General features: G+C 48.1%; 1 protein-coding gene across 14 annotated transcripts in view; it reads right to left on the bottom strand.

The window, feature by feature from the left end:
* Nucleotides 1-7,780: 7,780 nt before the first annotated feature.
* Nucleotides 7,781-18,912, bottom strand: part of ubr4 (ubiquitin protein ligase E3 component n-recognin 4) — a 142,966-nt gene continuing 131,834 nt past the window's right edge. For all 14 annotated transcript variants that reach the window (XM_031794817.1, XM_031794812.1, XM_031794805.1 and 11 more), the window contains 10 exons: nt 18,549-18,648; nt 18,230-18,448; nt 17,444-17,557; nt 12,488-12,630; nt 11,831-11,956; nt 11,150-11,344; nt 10,063-10,287; nt 9,729-9,819; nt 9,404-9,566; nt 7,781-9,188 (listed from right to left, as the gene is read on the bottom strand). In XM_031794817.1, coding sequence (XP_031650677.1) covers nt 9,124-9,188; nt 9,404-9,566; nt 9,729-9,819; nt 10,063-10,287; nt 11,150-11,344; nt 11,831-11,956; nt 12,488-12,630; nt 17,444-17,557; nt 18,230-18,448; nt 18,549-18,648 — 1,441 coding nt within the window. In that variant the 3' untranslated portion in view covers nt 7,781-9,123. The remainder of the gene's footprint in view (nt 9,189-9,403; nt 9,567-9,728; nt 9,820-10,062; nt 10,288-11,149; nt 11,345-11,830; nt 11,957-12,487; nt 12,631-17,443; nt 17,558-18,229; nt 18,449-18,548; nt 18,649-18,912) is intronic.

An 18,912-nucleotide genomic window follows, 5' to 3' on the forward strand; every position in this document is an offset into this window, starting at 1 on the left:
TTGGGCTGCAGAGATCCATACTAGTATCTCCCTATTGGACTGCAGAGATCCATACTATTATCTCCCTATTGGGCTGTAGAGATCCATACTTGCATAAAGATGATGGTAAAGGTCAGAATACAGTGTATGTGAAGACACACTTTCATTTATTCACTCTTTATCCCAAATGAATAGCATGCTATTCTCATGCTTAAATTCAAGGACAGAATTGGCATAGAGAGAAAAGTGCATCAAAAATGTAACAGTATTAGTAAACATGTGATCAATACATGTGGATGATGTTGTTCCTGTAGTGTTTGTAAACACCCTGGTAGGTTGATTAATAACCTGAACCAGATTACAGGCACTGGTTAGTGAAGCTTCCTGTTGAGCGGACAGCTTGATGAAAACCAGTCAATATTCAGGTCCCCAAGAAAGTAGACCTCTCTGTTTACATCACATAGACTATCAAACATTTCACACACATTATTTAGATTCTTGTTTAAGCTGTTTTCTCGTGACATTTATTTGTATACCTCCATAACATATCATATAAGATATGCGATGCCGGATAGAACATTTCAGTCAGGTTCAAACTATTATGTCTTTGTGTAACAGCTTAGCTTCCGTCCCTCTCCTCACCCCTACCTGGGCTCAAACCAGGGACCCTCTGCATACATATCGCGAGAGTTCTAACTTTCACTCGAGTCAGACATATTTCACTGTTCGTTTTACACAAATAATTGTACATTTTCAGTTATAAAACTGACAATTATTTATTTTTAATTAAAAGTATTGATGATCAGTGTACTATTGTTTTATGTCTTGTATGTGTGTGCTTACTGTGACTGTCACCCTGATATTGGCTACTAGGTAGCCCCACTGCAGTTGGACAGTAGTGCTTGTCAAGCCAGCCTGGTCTCAGACGAGACGTAACATAGTAAATGTAAATCTGGGAAACAAATGAGTATGTATGTTACATTTGGTATGGTTACATAAGACAGATGGTTACTTATTAAGGAAAAAACTAAAGTAGGGTAGTTGGTTGGGGAGGATGGGTGGCTGTACAACAGCATTTTAGCTAATTAACAACTTTTCAAGTAATAGTTAGCATGTTAGCTAACCCTTACCCTGATATTAGCATGTTAGCTAACCCTCACCCTTGATGTTAGCATGTTAGCTAACCCTCACCCTTGATGTTAGCATGTTAGCTAACCCTCACCCTTGATGTTAGCATGTTAGCTAACCCTCACCCTTGATGTTAGCATGTTAGCTAACCCTCACCCTTGATGTTAGCATGTTAGCTAACCCTCACCCTTGATGTTAGCTAACCCTCACCCTGATATTAGCATGTTAGCTAACCCTCACCTCCTAAACTTAACCCTAACCTTATACCCAGGTAACATTAGCCAGCTAGCTAACGTAAGCTACCGCCAGCCACACGACTGTGATACCCAGTAGGAAGCACTGGTTATCACGTCGACCAGTGCAGCACCGGTGCAGTGGTCAACTCGTCGTGCAGCCCAATCAGAGGCAATAAATCTGCCCAATTAGCTGATTCGCTTTCCATACACCCACTCGCCCTTACTATTATCTCCATATTGGGCTGCAGAGATCCATACTATTATCTCCATATTGGGCTGTAGAGATCCATACTATTATCTCCATATTGGGCTGTAGCTACGTCCATACTATTATCTCCATATTGGACTGTAGCTACGTCCATACTATTATCTCCATATTGGACTGTAGCTACGTCCATACTATTATCTCCATATTGGGCTGTAGAGATCCATACTATTATCTCCATATTGGGCTGTAGAGATCCATACTATTATCTCCATATTGGGTTGCAGAGATCCATACTATTATCTCCATATTGGGTTGCAGAGATCCATACTATTATCTCCATATTGGGCTGCAGAGATCCATACTAGTATCTCCCTATTGGACTGCAGAGATCCATACTATTATCTCCCTATTGGGCTGTAGAGATCCATACTTGCATAAAGATGATGGTAAAGGTCAGAATACAGTGTATGTGAAGACACACTTTCATTTATTCACTCTTTATCCCAAATGAATAGCATGCTATTCTCATGCTTAAATTCAAGGACAGAATTGGCATAGAGAGAAAAGTGCATCAAAAATGTAATTAGACTAGTGTCATTTACACGTGCTTAAATCCCATGTAGCTTTTGTTTTCAAACTCGAACACTGGAATGTGAGATTTTTCTCATTTCCACCTTCCAACTGTGCCAAAACAAATCAGCTATGTGGGTGTTAATTGTCGCAGGTTAACGCTTTTGATCTGATTGAATCTGGGGCGTTTGTTCCATCTGTATCCAGAACCATAACAGGTTCTATAATAGAAATGTGAAGGTCATTTCAGATTGAGCAGACATATGTAGTAGTGTTTAACGTAAATTAAATATCAGCTAACCTGAATGTAGTCTCTGCTAATGTGGGAATATTGCCTTTTTAAATTTCATATCACACTGTAACCGAGTGGTGCAGCGGTCTAAGGCCCTGCATCGCAGTGGTAGAGGCGTCACTACAGACCCTGGTTCGATCCTGGGCTGTATTACAACCGCCCGTGATTGGGAGTCCCATAGGGCGACGCAGAATGTGGACATGTTGGCGGACACATTATGTTTTGGGAATTCCATTATCAGAATACATAAACTACATTAACTGTCAAGTATAGACATGGCCAGAGTCATTTCCAGGCTTCACAGCACAGCTTCTCATTAAGCACAGCTGTCCCTGAGTGCTCTGAGTGCAATATTACAGCCAAGCTTCACTAGCACTCTTTATTAAAGGATCTGCCTTTTCCTCTCATCTCAAACTGCCCTCTCCTTGGCCTCACTCACACATCCATTTTCAGAGGATTTCTCTCTTCAATGACTGTGGTCTCTACTCCCCAGTCACGGTACATTTAGTTTGTGAACAGCTCAAATCAAATGTTATTGGTCACATACACACATATTTAGCAGATGTTATTGTGGGTGTAGTGAAATGCTTGTGTTCCTAGCTCCAACAGTGCAGTAATATCTAACAATACACACAAATCTAAAATAATGGAATTAAGAAATATATAAATGTTAGATCGAGCAATGTCGGAATGGCTTTGACTAAAATACAGTAGAATAGAATACAGTATAGAAACATTATTTACACATTATTAAGGTGACCAGTGCTCCGTTGTTAAAGTGTCCAGTGACTCCAAGTCGATGTATATGGGGCAGCAGCCTCTAAGGTGCAGGGTTGAGTAACCGGGTGGTAGCCGGCGAATGATTGCTATTTAACAGTCATTTAACAGCGCTGTTGCGCCTTCTTCAACACACTGTCGGCGTGGGTAGACCGTTTCAGATCGTCATGGTTTGTTTACGCCGAGGAACTTGAAGCTTTCCACCTTCTCCACTGCAGTGCCATCGATATGGATAGGGGTGTGCTCCCTCTGCTGTTTCCTGAAGTCCACAATCAGGTCCTACGTTGAGTGATAGGTTATTTTCCTGGCACCACACTCCCAGGGCCCTCACCTCCTCCCTGTAGGCTGTCTCGTCATTTTCGGTAATCAGGCCTACTACTGTTGTGTCATCTGCAAACTTGATGATTGAGTTGGATGCGTGCATGGCCACGCAGTCATGGGTGAACAGGGAGTACAGGAGGGGACTGAGCACGCACCCTTGTGGGACCCCAGTGTTGAGGATCAGCGAAGTGGAGATGTTTCCTACCTTCACCACCTGGGGGCGGCCCGTCAGGAAGTCCAGGACCCAGTTGCAGAGGGCGGGGTTCAGACACAGGGTCCCGAGCTTAATGATGAGCTTGAAAGGTGTTATGGTATTGAATGCAGAGCTATAGTCAATGAACAGTATTCTTACATAGGTATTCCTCTTGTCCAGATGGGTTAGGGCAGTGTGCAGTGCATTGGCGATTGCATTGTCTGTGGATCTATTGGGGCAGTTAGCAAACTGAAGTGGGTCTAGGGCGTCAGGTAAGGTAATGGTGATATGATCCTTAACTAGCCTCTCAATGATGACAGAAGTGAGTGCTAACGAGGCTGTAGTCATTTAGTTCAGTTACCTTTGCTTTCTTGGGTACAGGAACAATGGTGGACATCATGAAGCATGTGGGGACAGCAGACTTGGATAGGGAGAGATTGAATATGTCCGTAAACACTCCAGCCAGCTGATCAGCGCATGCTCTGAGGACGCTCCTAGGGATGTCTTACTCACATCGGCCAAGGAGGAGGAGAGCCCACAGTCCTTGGTAGCGGCCATGTCGGTGGCACTGTGTTATCCTCAAATTCGGGCGAATAAGGTGTTTAGTTTGTCCGGAAGCTAGACGTCGGTGTCTGTGAAGTGGCTGGTTGTCCCTTCGTAGTCCGTGATGGTCTGTAGACCCTGCCACATACGTCTCCTGTCTGAGCCGTTGAATTGCAACTCCACTTTGTCGCTATACTGACGTTTCGCCTGTTTGATTACCTTACGAAGGGAATAACTACACTGTTTGTAGTCGTCCATATTCCCAGTCACTTTGCCTTGGTTAAATGCGGTGGTTCACGCTTTCAGTTTTGCGCGAATGCTGCCATCTATTCGCGGTTTCTGGTTAGGGTAGGTTTTAATAGTCACAGTGGGTACAACATCTCCTATACACTTCCTGATGAACTCAGTCACCGTATCTGTGTCTTTCGTTCATGTTATTCTCAGAGGCTACCTGGAACATATCCCAGTCCGCGTGGTCAGACCTTAGCACAGGTACTTCCTGTTAGAGTTTTGAGTTTATGCCTATAGGAAAGGAGGTGCAGATTTACCGAAGGGAGGGCCTCTTGTAGGCATTTTGAAAAGCTGAGTAGCAATGTTTTACCAAAGCGGGTACTAGTCAATGTGTTGGTTGAACTTCGGTAGCATTTTCCTCCAATTTGCTTTGTTAAAATCCCCAGCAACAATAGATCTGGCCTCAGGATATGTGGTTTCCAGTTTACATAAAGTCCAGTGCGGTTCTTTGAGGGCTGTCGTTGTATCCACAGCACAGCAAAGGGACTGCAACTACCACTGTGCTGCATAGACATGGGTGCCTTTCTACTAGCCAACATAATTTCCTACTGACTGACAGACTGCTAAGAGCTGTCAATGTGAAACCTGGGAATTACTTGAATAAGGCTTGTGTTGAATAGTGCTGTGTCTGTGATTATTTTGTATATCTCTCTACAGCTCCACCTGGGGGTCATTTCTCAGTACTGCCTGATGTTTTCCACATCTGCCTCCCTGTGAGTCTACCCGGTGGTCCCTGATCTAATGTCTTCAGCAGCTGTTGAGGAAAGGGAGAGAGGACTTGCAGTACAGGCTCTGGTTAGAACAGAGAGAAGCTGAACACCACGCAAAGCTACAACTGAAGAAGCAAAAATCTCTGAAGCCTCACATCTCCCTCACTAGCTTTAAGCACCAGCTGTCAGAGCAGCTCACAGATCACTGCACCTGTAAACAGCCCATCTATCTACCTACCTCGTCCCCATACTGTATTTATTTATTTATCTTGCTCCTTTGCACCCCAGTATCTCTACTTGCACATCTACCATTCCAGTGTTTAATTGCTATATTGTAATTACTTTGCCACCATGGCCTATTTATTTCCTTAACTTACCTAATTTGCAGTAACTGTATAGAGACTTTTTGTTTTCTTTTGTTCTACTGTATTATTGACTGTATGTTTTGTTTATTCCATGTGTAACTCTGTGTTGTTGTATGTGTCGAATTGCTACACTTTATCTTGGCCAGGTCGCAGTTGCAAATGAGAACTTGTTCTCAACTGGCCTACCGGGTTAAATAAAGGTGTTCTCAACTGGCCTACCTGGTTAAATAAAGGTGTTCTCAACTAGCCTACCTGGTTAAATAAAGGTGTTCTCAACTGGCCTACCGGGTTAAATAAAGGTGAATAAATGAAAGGCCACTGGGTTTGAAACTGGCAAAACCACATGGACATTTAACATACTATTTCCTTCCATCAATCTTGTAGTTTTTAATTTGCTGCTGGCTCTTATTTACTATTTAAACAGTTGCCCACAATCCCCCCCCCCTTCCCTAAATAAGGCAGCCTCTTAGTTAGTCCCGTTTGAAATACTGGCCCCCCGAATCGGCTGCAAGTTAAGGCCGTGTGGTAATAGTATATAGCTACCTCAGGTAGCATTTATATGGTAGGTGTAAAATATTGCTACATAGACATCTGTTATTATATTTACACTTATTAGAAGTTCGTACCATTTTAAAGATTTGTCCAGAAACTTTAGTGAAAATCACCCTACTCAAAAGTATGTGGACACCCCTTCAAATTTGTGGATTCCGGCTATTTCAGCCACACCCGTTGCTGACAGGTGTATTAAATCGAGCACACGGCCATGCAATCTCCATAGACAAACATTGTCTGAAGAGCTCAGTAACTTTCAACTTGGCACCGTTATAGGATGCCACCAAAGAACTGTTTGCCGGGAGCGTCATGAAATGGGTTTCCATTGGCCGAGTAGCCGCACACAAGCGGAGGGTAGCTTGTGTGCGGCTTGCCTAAAATCAACATGCGCAATGCCAAGCGTCGGTTGGAGTGGTGTAACGCTCTTCGCTATTGAACTCTGGAGCAATGACTCGAACTGCCAGATGGTGAAGCTTGACGGACAAATCTAGGTTTGGCGGATGCAAGGAGAACGCTACTTGCCGCCAACACAATATGTCACCTTTTTTGGGTGACCGAAACAAAATTCACATAGAAATGATTATAGATCTGTAATTCTGATTTAAATCACGCCTAGAAGCGGTAGTTATGTTCTATGTGCACCACTTCTATGCTTCCCGTTCTTAAGTTTCATTCCTGCGTCTTTTACTTTTGTACACCAGCTGAAAATACAATATTTGTGGTTATGATTCTCTACACAGTGTGTATGCTTGTCTTGTCAGAAGCTGAAATTAGGCGAACTATTCAAACTTTAGCATCCAGGAAATGCATAGTGCATTTTTAAACTAGCCAACGTCGCCATGTGATCGGTGATTTCTATTGGCTTATCTACACACTGCAGATTGGTGGTACCACACAGCACATCTAGAAGGGAGTGTTATGGTTTCATGGGAACTCGAATGACGTCAGTGATCTTCAAATCGGAAAGTCTGAGCTCTAGAAAAAGGACAGTTTCCGACTTGGATGATTATTCCTTGTCAGACCTCGTTATTTTCCGAGTTCCAAGTTGTTCTGAAAGCAGCATTATTTCATACCGAACCCTCCCCTGAGATGATTTAAGGCCTCTACATCACCGCTAGATTTTACTATAATAAAATCCTGTTTGCAACAAATTGTCAAAATGAAGACCAGAAGTGACGTTTGAGCACTATAACTAAGGCTCTTTAAATTTCAAATCACGCTGTAAAGTGGTACTTCCACGATACTGATTGAATAGAGAACTAATTTGAAGAGTGCTACAAAAGTCCATATAGGATTAAGAAATGTTGTTTAATGACAACACAAATCCATGCCAAATACTATAATATCAAAACTTGCTCGCCTCCACCTTGTATAAATTTAAATCGTTCTGCCCCTGAACAAGGCAGTTTAACCCACTGTGCCGAGGCGGTCATTGTGAATAAGAATTTGTTCTTTAACTGACTTACATTTTTTAAAATAAATGTTTTAAAAAATAATAAAAATCAGGTGCTGGATCCTCGTATATATTCGAAATAGTACAGCACTCCGGTAAATACAAGTCAAATGTATTTATGCAACAATAAATACATATAATGAACCAGACGAGACACAGAGCGATGGATGTGGAATTACTATCACGACTTTATTAATCATTGCTAACCCCCCCCAAAAAGCAGACATTCAGCAACAGTTGAACATTGTAGCAGCGGTAATAGGCCGATGAGAGACAGTAACACTATAAATTGGGATATTTTAAAATGTTGAAACTCCACACCATCAGCTCTGAAGACTCCGTTTTCACGTGTCGCGATGGACGCGGGCGTCTATATATTAAAGAGATGTAATTAATCCATTTAAATCATCAAGGTTTGAAGAACTCAGCGGCACCTTGCTTTAACCAGAAACAACAAAAATCAACCAGAAAACATAACACCATAAAGAGAGAGAAGTGTGTCGAATCCAAAGGAAAGGATGCAAAGGCCCCGTTTTTATTGTTAGTATTATTCATTTGGGACAATGTCGTAAAATGGTGACGTTTCATTGGAGCATGAATAACCAATCAGGATCATTAGAACTTGAGTTACCGGGGAGGGAGGGCTCAAACAGATAGATTTTTGTTGTTGTTGTTCTTTTCTCATTTCATCTGATTCTTGTCACCGAGAAGAGAAACCAACCCTACAGGAGTACATTTTCCATCCAGATCTCCTGTCAGCACAGAGAGATCTGGCACCCCAGGGTAGTCAGGAGAATAGTATCTGACAACAGGGTTAGTTCTTTTAATTCAAAATCCTACTGTGAAGCTTCCTTCCTGCCTCTGTTTCTGAAAATACCAATAAATTGTCATGACAAACAAAAACAAAAAAAAGAGCTCATCTTAAACTTCTTAAAACAAAGAAAAGCACAGGTCACTCTCTTAATACACTGCGATCGAATCTCAAAACAATGTTGTTGTTTTTGTGTGAAGTTTTTTAAACATATTTTTTTTTAGTTACTTGAAGATTTGCAACCCAGACATTTTTTGTGGGTGATATTTGAGAGAAGCATGGGGTTTGTTTTACCGTGTGTATTAAATGTTACAGCAACATGGTCATAAATGCACCAACTGACTCCTGACTCAGACAGCACATACAAGATCTGCTTCAAGAGAGTTAACAGTTGGAAAATGATGCAGAGGATCAAACCCCTAACCCCTGGTGGAGACTAGGAAACAGATGTGTGTGTCTCTGTTACGGTATGCGTGTCTGTTACAGTATGCGTGCGTGTGTGTCTCTGTTACGGTATGCGCGTGTGTGTGTGTGTGTGTGACAGAAAGCTAGGGAGAAGTTGGGGAGCGAGGGTTTTCCGGTTGAGAGTTGTCCCATTGAGGTGTCGTTAGCAGGACCAATGTGTGGGACCTCGTCGTCCCCCATCGTGGGGCTCTTGTCTCGGGGGGTGGGGGCAGGGTGGTACTGAATACCATCAGGGAACAGAGTTCAACAGGTCTTGCAGGAAGAGGTCTGGGTCCGGAATGTCAGAGAGGAGCCCTGGAAACAAATCAAAACAGAGTCTTGAGTCTAACACACAATCATGTACAAACAAGTTTCTTGTTTAGGTCATTTCGAGGTGATAAAACTATTCACATTTAAAATTAACACAATAAACCCCGCAAGAGCAGAAAACCATGAACGAAAAAAAGGCAGCATTCGATATGCCACTACGCCACTATCTCATTGGACTGCATGTGTCTGGCAACACTGACCAACAACATCCAGGAACTCAGAGAAGGATTCGGCGGGCATCAGCTCTTCCTGGTAGGACTTGAGCACCCGCTCCGAGGCCTCGTAGATGGGCATGTCATTGTGCCGCACGTACTCTGCCAGCGAGAAGGACCAGCCTCCCTCCGTGTTGCTGGTGGGTACTTTCTATAGAAGGAGAAAGGAGATGGAGAGAGAGGTCTGAGTGAAACTAAAATCACGTCCAACGTACAAAAAAACATTTGACACAATTGGTTGTGTTACATTTATTTTTACACTAAGATAAAAAAAAATTCAACACGTTTTGTTGGCAGGATAAGTCCCTCCTACCCTGAACATGTCATAGATGAGTTCCACGAGACCCCAGAAGAGGAGAGGAGACCGATACACTGCATATTCCTTGGACTGTTTATCTGGGAGTCTGGAGAGAAGAGGAAAGATCCAAAATATATCACAGACCGAAAACACTGCAGCTAAACCCCGAAGAGAACTATATTTGAGCAACACAGTATAAACTCACAACTGATTATAAATAGGATGTGGGTTTAATTCTCGCAGGGATCACAAACCCGTTGTAAAAACACGTGCACTCATTGAACTGCAAGCGGATAAAAGATGTGATGAATTGAATATATAAATGGAAAGTTCTGGAACAGTGTCATACTTGTTGGTGAAGACGGCGGAGACCTTGCGTGCGTGCACGGAGACGAGGAGCCTGCGTAGGAAGGTGAGTCGTGTGTTCCTCCAGCGTTCAGGAGACAGGATGTGCATGGCCAACACTGTGTAGTAGTGGGGACCGTCCACATCATAGCTGCTCTCCACCCACTTCTCACACGGCTGCTCCAGGAAACACTGCAGGTTCTTCTCCTCACGACTAGTAGCCCGAGTACTGCAGACGACCAAAAACACAGAGAGCCATAGATATAGAGGGCGAGACAGGGAGTGACAGCGACAGACGGCCAGAGGGGGCGACAGACGGCCAGAGGGGGCGACAGACGGCCAGAGGGGGCGACAGACGGCCAGAGGGGGCGACAGACGGCCAGAGGGGGCGACAGACGGCCAGAGGGGGCGACAGACGGCCAGAGGGGGCGACAGACGGCCAGAGGGGGCGACAGACGGCCAGAGGGGGCGACAGACGGCCAGAGGGGGCGACAGACGGCCAGAGGGGGCGACAGACGGCCAGAGGGGGCGACAGACGGCCAGAGGGGCGACAGACGGCCAGAGGGGGCGACAGACGGCCAGAGGGGGCGACAGACGGCCAGAGGGGGCGACAGACGGCCAGAGGGGGCGACAGACGGCCAGAGGGGGCGACAGACGGCCAGAGGGGGCGACAGACGGCCAGAGGGGGCGACAGACGGCCAGAGGGGGCGACAGACGGCCAGAGGGAGACAGAGCGAGAGACAGGGGGCGACAGACGGCCAGAGGGAGACAGAGCGAGAGACAGGGGGCGACAGACGGCCAGAGGGAGAGACAGACGGCCAGAGGGGGCGACAGACAGCCAGAGGGGGCGACAGACGGCCAGAGGGGGCGACAGACGGCCAGAGGGGGCGACAGACAGCCAGAGGGGGCGACAGACAGCCAGAGGGGGCGACAGACAGCCAGAGGGAGACAGAGCGAGAGACAGGGGGCGACAGACGGCCAGAGGGAGAGACAGGGGGCCAGATGGAGCGACAGACGGCCAGAGGGAGTGACAGACGGTGATTTCCTATGTTTGCATAGATAAACGTGTGGATGATGTATTGTAATCATACGTGTTGAGGACGTAGAGCACGGTGTGGATGATGTAAGGGATGAGGTGGATGTTGCTCTCTCGTCCTCCCCCTCCCGTATCCACGCTAAAGGACTGCTCCGTGGCGAAACGCAGGAACAGGAGCTTGGTGTCGTGGATGTTGAGCTGGTAGGTGGGCTCTCTCTGCCCTGTACATTCCTGCAGATATGTGTTGTGCCTGGGAGAGAGGAGAGAGGAAGTAGGACTTTAAAAATGGGACGAACGTGAAAGATTCTCATGGAGAAATAAACAGCGAGCAATGACAGGTCTGACATCGCAGGCTTGTAAATGAGTCAGGTTAGCAAAACATACTGAGCAACTTTTTGATTGGCTCTCATATCCATGCATCCATTTGCATGCGCAGGTCTGGTCCCATGGAAAACAAATCATGATTGGTTGAATTCGAAATGGGGGATAGCCAACCAGCGTAGGGTGCCGTCTTGAAGTACGAGGCCACACCCCCTTCATTATCCTCGCTTTGAGCCAACACATCAAAGCAGCCGTTATAGACTCTTAAGTCATGGTGTTTAGCCAGACTTGCTCAACTCTACTGTCAAGCCAAAAGCTTTGTTCATGCTTTCAGAAAGGCAACACGTTCTTCTGACACAATAAAACTCTATGACAAAGTATCTGCTGCAACTATTTCCAAGTGAGTTGGTCATACCTGGCCAGGCAGGTGGCGAAAGCCGATTCTGGGACGTGAGGCCCCCAGACAGGAAGCAGTCCATTGCACTTGGTGTTGGCGTTCTGCAGCGCAGCACTCTCCCACTCCTCCCGCCCGCGAGCAAGCCTGAATAGAGGACGGAGAGAGAGACAGAGACAGTGAGAGACAGAGACAGTGAGAGACAGAGACAGTGAGAGACAGAGACCGTGAGAGAGAGACAGAGAGAGGGAGAGACAGAGACCGTGAGAGAGAGACAGAGAGAGGGAGAGACAGAGAGAGGGAGAGACAGAGGGAGAGACAGAGGGAGAGACAGAGGGAGAGACAGAGGGAGAGACAGAGACAGAGAGCTCGGTTACATGCACACTCAATAATACGATTATTGTGAATAGTCAGATTAATATCATAGTTTGTTTCAACCTGACAGCAGCGAGGTGGCAGTCATAGTGGACTATGTTAAAGTGTGACACAGTGCTGTATCCCTGATGTGTGTGTGTGTGTGTGTGTTAACCTGACAGCAGCGAGGTGGCAGTCATAGTGGACTATGTTAAAGTGTGACACAGTGCTGTATCCCTGATGTGTGTGTGTGTGTGTGTGTGTGTGTGTGTGTGTGTGTGTGTGTGTGTGTGTGTGTGTGTGTGTGTGTGTGTGTGCGCTAACCTGACAGCAGCGAGGTGGCAGTCATAGTGGACGATGTTAAAGTGTGACACAGTGCTGTATCCCTGCTGTTTGCGAGGCTTGTTCTCCAAGTCCTCCAGGGCCACGCGCTTCGTAAAGGTGTAGATCCCCAGCACCTTGGTCGGCTGGTAGGGGACACAGTACAAAGATCAGGAAATGTAGCAGTTAATTGATTTGGTCGGCTGGTAGGGGGACACAGTACAAAGATCAGGAAATATAGCAGTTCATTGATTTGGTCGGCTGGTAGGGGACACAGTACAAAGATCAGGAAATATAGCAGTTAATTGATTTGGTCGGCTGGTAGGGGGACACAGTACAAAGATCAGGAAATGTAGCAGTTAATTGATTTGGTTGGCTGGTAGGGGACACAGTACAAAGATCAGGAAATGTAGCAGTTTATTGATTGATTTGGTCGGCTGGTAGGGGACACAGTACAAAGATCAGGAAATATAGCAGTTCCTTTTTAGTCACAGCCAAGAGTGGAATTGTCCACACATTTAACCAATACAATAAAATATGTATAATTAAACATGAAGGACAGAGGGGGTGTGGCATGCATAATCAACTAAAAATGTTTTGTCTGATATACCACGGGTTTTCAGCCAATCAGCATCCAGGGCTCGAACTACCCAGTTTATAATACAGTGTTTCCCAAGGTTGAGTGTTGGGAGCCGCAGGGGTACGGGTAGGTAGCGACTGCCCGCCCATTAGGGGGTAGGTAGCGACTGCCCGCCCATTAGGGGGTAGGTAGCGACTGCCCGCCCATTAGGGGGTAGGTAGCGACTGCCCGCCCATTAGGGGGTAGGTAGCGACTGCCCGCCCATTAGGGGGTAGGTAGCGACTGCCCGCCCATTAGGGGGTAGGTAGCGACTGCCCGCCCATTAGGGGGTAGGTAGCGACTGCCCGCCCATTAGGGGGTAGGTAGCGACTGCCCGCCCATTAGGGGGTAGGTAGCGACTGCCCGCCCACTAGGGGTAGGTAGCGACTGCCCGCCCGCCCACTAGGGGTAGGTAGCGCCCATTAGGGGTAGGTAGCGCCCATTAGGGGTAGGTAGCGACTGCCCACCCATTAGGGGTAGGTAAGGACTGCCCGCCCATTAGGGGTAGGTAGCGACTGCCCGCCCGCCCGCCCATTAGGGGTAGGTAGCGCCCATTAGGGGGTAGGTAGCGACTGCCCGCCCATTAGGGGTAGGTAGCGACTGCCCGCCCGCCCGCCCATTAGGGGTAGGTAGAGCCCATTAGGGGGTAGGTAGCGACTGCCCGCCCATTAGGGGGTAGGTAGAGCCCATTAGGGGGTAGGTAGCGACTGCCCGCCCATTAGGGCGTTAGGAGCGGCGTCCCACTTGAGAATGGTAAAAAATATTTTTTTTAAATGCTAAAAAAATTATATATTGTTCAAAACAAGCTGTTGAATTACTCCTCGGTGACGGCCAGCAGCAGCTTCGCCTCCTCCACAGGCCGGGAAAACGTGGATTTGATTGTTTTGCTATTGACTCTGAGGGGGAACTGCTCCAATGAAATCGCAGGATTTCATAGCATAAATTATAACAGCACAAAGTTACTGTCTTGGGGGGTGCTCCAATGAAATCGCAGGATTTCATAGCATAAATTATAACAGCAGAAAGTTAACGGACTGTCTTGGGGGGTGCTCCAATGAATTCGCAGGATTTCATAGCATAAATTATAACAGCACAAAGTTAACGGACTGTCTTAGGGGGGGTGCTCCAATGTCCATCAAAATCAGAACTTCTGGTTCTGCTGTAGTCGCCATCCAAATGAGTTTCTCGCGTCCAGACGGCTCACTTTCCACACGTGAGACGATATTATATCAGGTACAGATGGCCCTAAAGCTAATTGTAATTCACTTGTAAATAAATGATCATTCAAGGGATCATAGGGAGCCTAGGACCTGATAAACCAGACAACTTCATCTAACAAGAGTCGAAGAACGTTTCATCGCGGTAGGACAAAAAAAAAAAAAAGGGACAATTTTATTGTCTCCCCCCATGTTGTTCATGAGGTTCTACTGTATGTGACGGGGCGACATGTGTGGACTAAGACCGGGGGATCTATCACAAAGCTTGATCAAATTAATTAACAGTTAAGCTTGAGAAACATTGAGAAATAGTTCATTAACTATTCATCTACCTTTGATAAACTCATATTCGCTAGCTAGAACTAGCGTGTAGCTTGCGTGCTAGTTAGGGCCCATGCAAATTTCAAGTCCATCTAAACTCATATCTGACCAACTCTGAAATATGAAGTCGTTTTTAGAAAGAAAGTCACCTGGCTATCGCATCATGCTTTGCGACACGTTAGCTAACAATCCCCAGTTAGATCAATGTGTTACCACTTATTCCACCCCGGGGGTACTCGGTGCGTCCACCCCGGGGGTACTCGGTGCGTCCACCCCCCCGGGGGTACTCGGTGCGTCCACCCCCCCGGGGGTACTCGGTGCGTCCACCCCCCCGGGGGTACTCGGTGCGTTCACCCCCCCGGGGGTACTCGGTGCGTTCACCCCCCCGGGGGTACTCGGTGCGTTCACCCCCCCGGGGGTACTCGGTGCGTTCACCCCCCCGGGGGTACTCGGTGCGTTCACCCCCCCGGGGGTACTCGGTGCGTTCACCCCCCCGGGGGTACTCGGTGCGTTCACCCCCCCGGGGGTACTCGGTGCGTTCACCCCCCCGGGGGTACTCGGTGCGTTCACCCCCCCGGGGGTACTCGGTGCGTTCACCCCCCCGGGGGTACTCGGTGCGTTCACCCCCCCGGGGGTACTCGGTGCGTTCACCCCCCCGGGGGTACTCGGTGCGTCCACCCCGGGGGTACTCGGTGCGTCCACCCCCCGGGGGTACTCGGTGCGTTCACCCCCCCGGGGGTACTCGGTGCGTTCACCCCCCCGGGGGTACTCGGTGCGTTCACCCCCCCGGGGGTACTCGGTGCGTTCACCCCCCCGGGGGTACTCGGTGCGTTCACCCCCCCGGGGGTACTCGGTGCGTTCACCCCCCCGGGGGTACTCGGTGCGTTCACCCCCCCGGGGGTACTCGGTGCGTTCACCCCCCCGGGGGTACTCGGTGCGTTCACCCCCCCGGGGGTACTCGGTGCGTTCACCCCCCCGGGGGTACTCGGTGCGTTCACCCCCCCGGGGGTACTCGGTGCGTTCACCCCCCCGGCGGGTACTCGGTGCGTTCACCCCCCCGGCGGTACTCGGTGCGTTCACCCCCCCGGCGGTACTCGGTGCGTTCACCCCCCCGGCGGTACTCGGTGCGTTCACCCCCCCGGCGGTACTCGGTGCGTTCACCCCCCCGGCGGTACTCGGTGCGTTCACCCCCCCGGCGGTACTCGGTGCGTTCACCCCCCCGGCGGTACTCGGTGCGTTCACCCCCCCGGCGGTACTCGGTGCGTTCACCCCGGCGGTACTCGGTGCGTTCACCCCGGCGGTACTCGGTGCGTTCACCCCGGCGGTACTCGGTGCGTTCACCCCGGCGGTACTCGGTGCGTTCACCCCGGCGGTACTCGGTGCGTTCACCCCGGCGGTACTTGGAGCGTTCACACCGGCGGTACTTGGAGAGTCCACACCGGCGGTACTTGGAGCGTCCACACCGGCGGTACTTGGAGCGTCCACACTGGTGGTACTTGGTGCATTCATGACGTGATCTGGCTGCTCGTTCTAATTAATACATTGAATCAGTTCAAAACAGCGGCGGCATGTGCCCCAGTGGTCATTCGGTTTTAGACATGCAAAGAAAAGTGATATAGGTGTATTTATGTGGTCGTTAAAATGCACAGATCGTTTTATATAATTCTCCTCGAAGAAACTAGTGGTAGTTTGAAAACTTGGCATTACATTTTCTGTCAAGCTGCTTCGTTGACAAGTCCAACCACCGAGCACCCTGGGAACTCGGGCGAAACAGCTGCGACACTGCAGATAGGGCCGTTTCAGGTTTAGTACATGAACACTGAGTTTAGCAAACATTAAGAACACCTTCCTAATATTGCGCCGCACCCTGCCTGCCCTCGGGAACAACCTCAATTTGCCAGGGGCATGGAGTCGACAAAGGTGTTGGTTGAACGTGTTCCACAGGGACGCTGGCCCATGTTGCCGCCAATGCTTCCCACAGTTGTGTCCAGTTGACTGGATGTCCGTTGAGAGGTGGACCATTATCGTTACACACACACACAATACACTTTTGAGTGTGAGAAAAAAACAAAAACAGGAGCGTTGCAGTTCTTGACACAAACCGGTGTGCCTGGGGACCTACTACCATAACCCTGTTCAAAGGCACTTAAATCTGGTCACATACCCATGTCTCAATTGTCTCAAGGCTTAAAAATCTTGTATCCCTCTACAGATGCAGCAGGTCAGTGCTGGTAGAGTGTATGTGTGTGTTGTTGTTTATCTATTGTTGTTGTTGTTGTTGTTGTTGTGTTACCTGGAACTTGTATCCCTCTCTACAGATGCAGCAGGTCAGTCCTGGTAGAGTGTATGTGTGTATTGTTGTTTATCTATTGTTGTTGTTGTTGTTGTGTTACCTGGAACTTGTATCCCTCTCTACAGATGCAGCAGGTCAGTCCTGGTAGAGTGTATGTGTGTATTGTTGTTTATCTATTGTTGTTGTTGTTGTTGTGTTACCTGGAACTTGTATCCCTCTCTACAGATGCAGCAGGTCAGTCCTGGTAGAGTGTATGTGTGTATTGTTGTTTATCTATTGTTGTTGTTGTTGTTGTTGTGTTACCTGGAACTTGTATCCCTCTCTACAGATGCAGCAGGTCAGTCCTGGTAGAGTGTATGTGTGTATTGTTGTTTATCTATTGTTGTTGTTGTTGTTGTGTTACCTGGAACTTGTATCCCTCTCTACAGATGCAGCAGGTCAGTCCTGGTAGAGTGTATGTGTGTATTGTTGTTTATCTATTGTTGTTGTTGTTGTTGTTGTTGTGTTACCTGGAACTTGTATCCCTCTCTACAGATGCAGCAGGTCAGTCCTGGCTCCTCTATCAGCTCCTCCATTTGTTTCAACAACGACGTCTTGGTCACCACCTGGCCCTTCTCATTGGTCTGAAACACATAACAGCCAATTATCAACCTGGATGAGCTTCCGGTTTCTTAATTATAATCAGAGCCATGTTAGGAAGAAAGGAAGATTTCCATTGGAAAATTTATCCCCCACAAATCTCAGGATCTCTAATGGTTCAGGCTGGGCTCAGAGAAAGCAGGTCTTTTTAGCTATTGAATGGTTTTGGACTGCATACGTCGCCTCCCTCCTCATCACCTACAGTCGAGACCAGAAACCCACACCTGAACTTGGTCTTCCAAACCCCTCCGCCTACAGTCGAGACCACACCTGAACTTGGTCTTCCAAACCCCTCCGCCTACAGTCGAGACCAGAAACCCACACCTGAACTTGGTCTTCCAAACCCCTCCACCTACAGGCGAGACCAGAAACCCACACCTGAACTTGGTCTTCCAAACCCCTCCGCCTACAGGCGAGACCAGAAACCCACACCTGAACTTGGTCTTCCAAACCCCTCCGCCTACAGTCGAGACCAGAAACCCACACCCGAACTTGGTCTTCCAACCCCTCCACCTACAGTCGAGACCAGAAACCCACACCTGAACTTGGTCTTCCAACCCCTCCACCTACAGTCGAGACCAGAAACCCACACCTGAACTTGGTCTTCCAACCCCTCCGCCTACGGTCCGGTTAACCCTCCCAGTCAGTAAACCTACCGTCATGCCCAGTGTCCCCAGAGCTTTCTGTCTCATGGCCATGGCCATGCGTTTCTTCTCGGCCCGTGTCTCCCTGCGAGCGGCATCTATCTTCAGGTTGACCTCCGCGTGCTCCCTCAGCGCCTCCAGAAGGTTCTCTGCCAGTGTCCCAATACCCTCGTCGCTAGACACCTGCTCCAACTTGTGAAGGTTAGTGATGGAGTCTGTCCCGATTAGCGTCTGGAGAGAGACAGACGAGGTTGTTCAGAAAAGATTTCCTGCCCGCGCAAAAAACATTTTGCTACAGTGTGCCCTAGTGAACATGGACCCAGGTGTGTACCTGTGTAGGTGGGTGCTGGGTGGCCAGGCCTCGGAGCAGTCTGAGGATGAAGGGTAGAGCTGGACGAGACAGGAACTTCTTCCACACGTCAGCATCCAGACTGGAGGGTAGGAGAGGTGAGAGGTCAGTGTCGTTTCACACACTGTGAAGTTGGGGGTTGTTTTATAAATGTGAAGATTTTAATTAAACCCCCCCCCCCCCCCCCCAAAAAAAATTTAACCCAACATTATTTTCAGAAATTCCACTAGCCTGGTCCCAGATCTGTTTTGAATTGTACAGACAATTACTGTGATCATTCCCAAAGGAGTTGGCTGTAAAACACCAACCAATCCGAGACCAGGCTACTTTGGGACAACCGTTTGCC

The sequence above is a fragment of the Oncorhynchus kisutch genome, linkage group LG17 (assembly GCF_002021735.2).
Source record: "Oncorhynchus kisutch isolate 150728-3 linkage group LG17, Okis_V2, whole genome shotgun sequence".
NCBI classification, from domain to species: domain Eukaryota; kingdom Metazoa; phylum Chordata; class Actinopteri; order Salmoniformes; family Salmonidae; genus Oncorhynchus; species Oncorhynchus kisutch.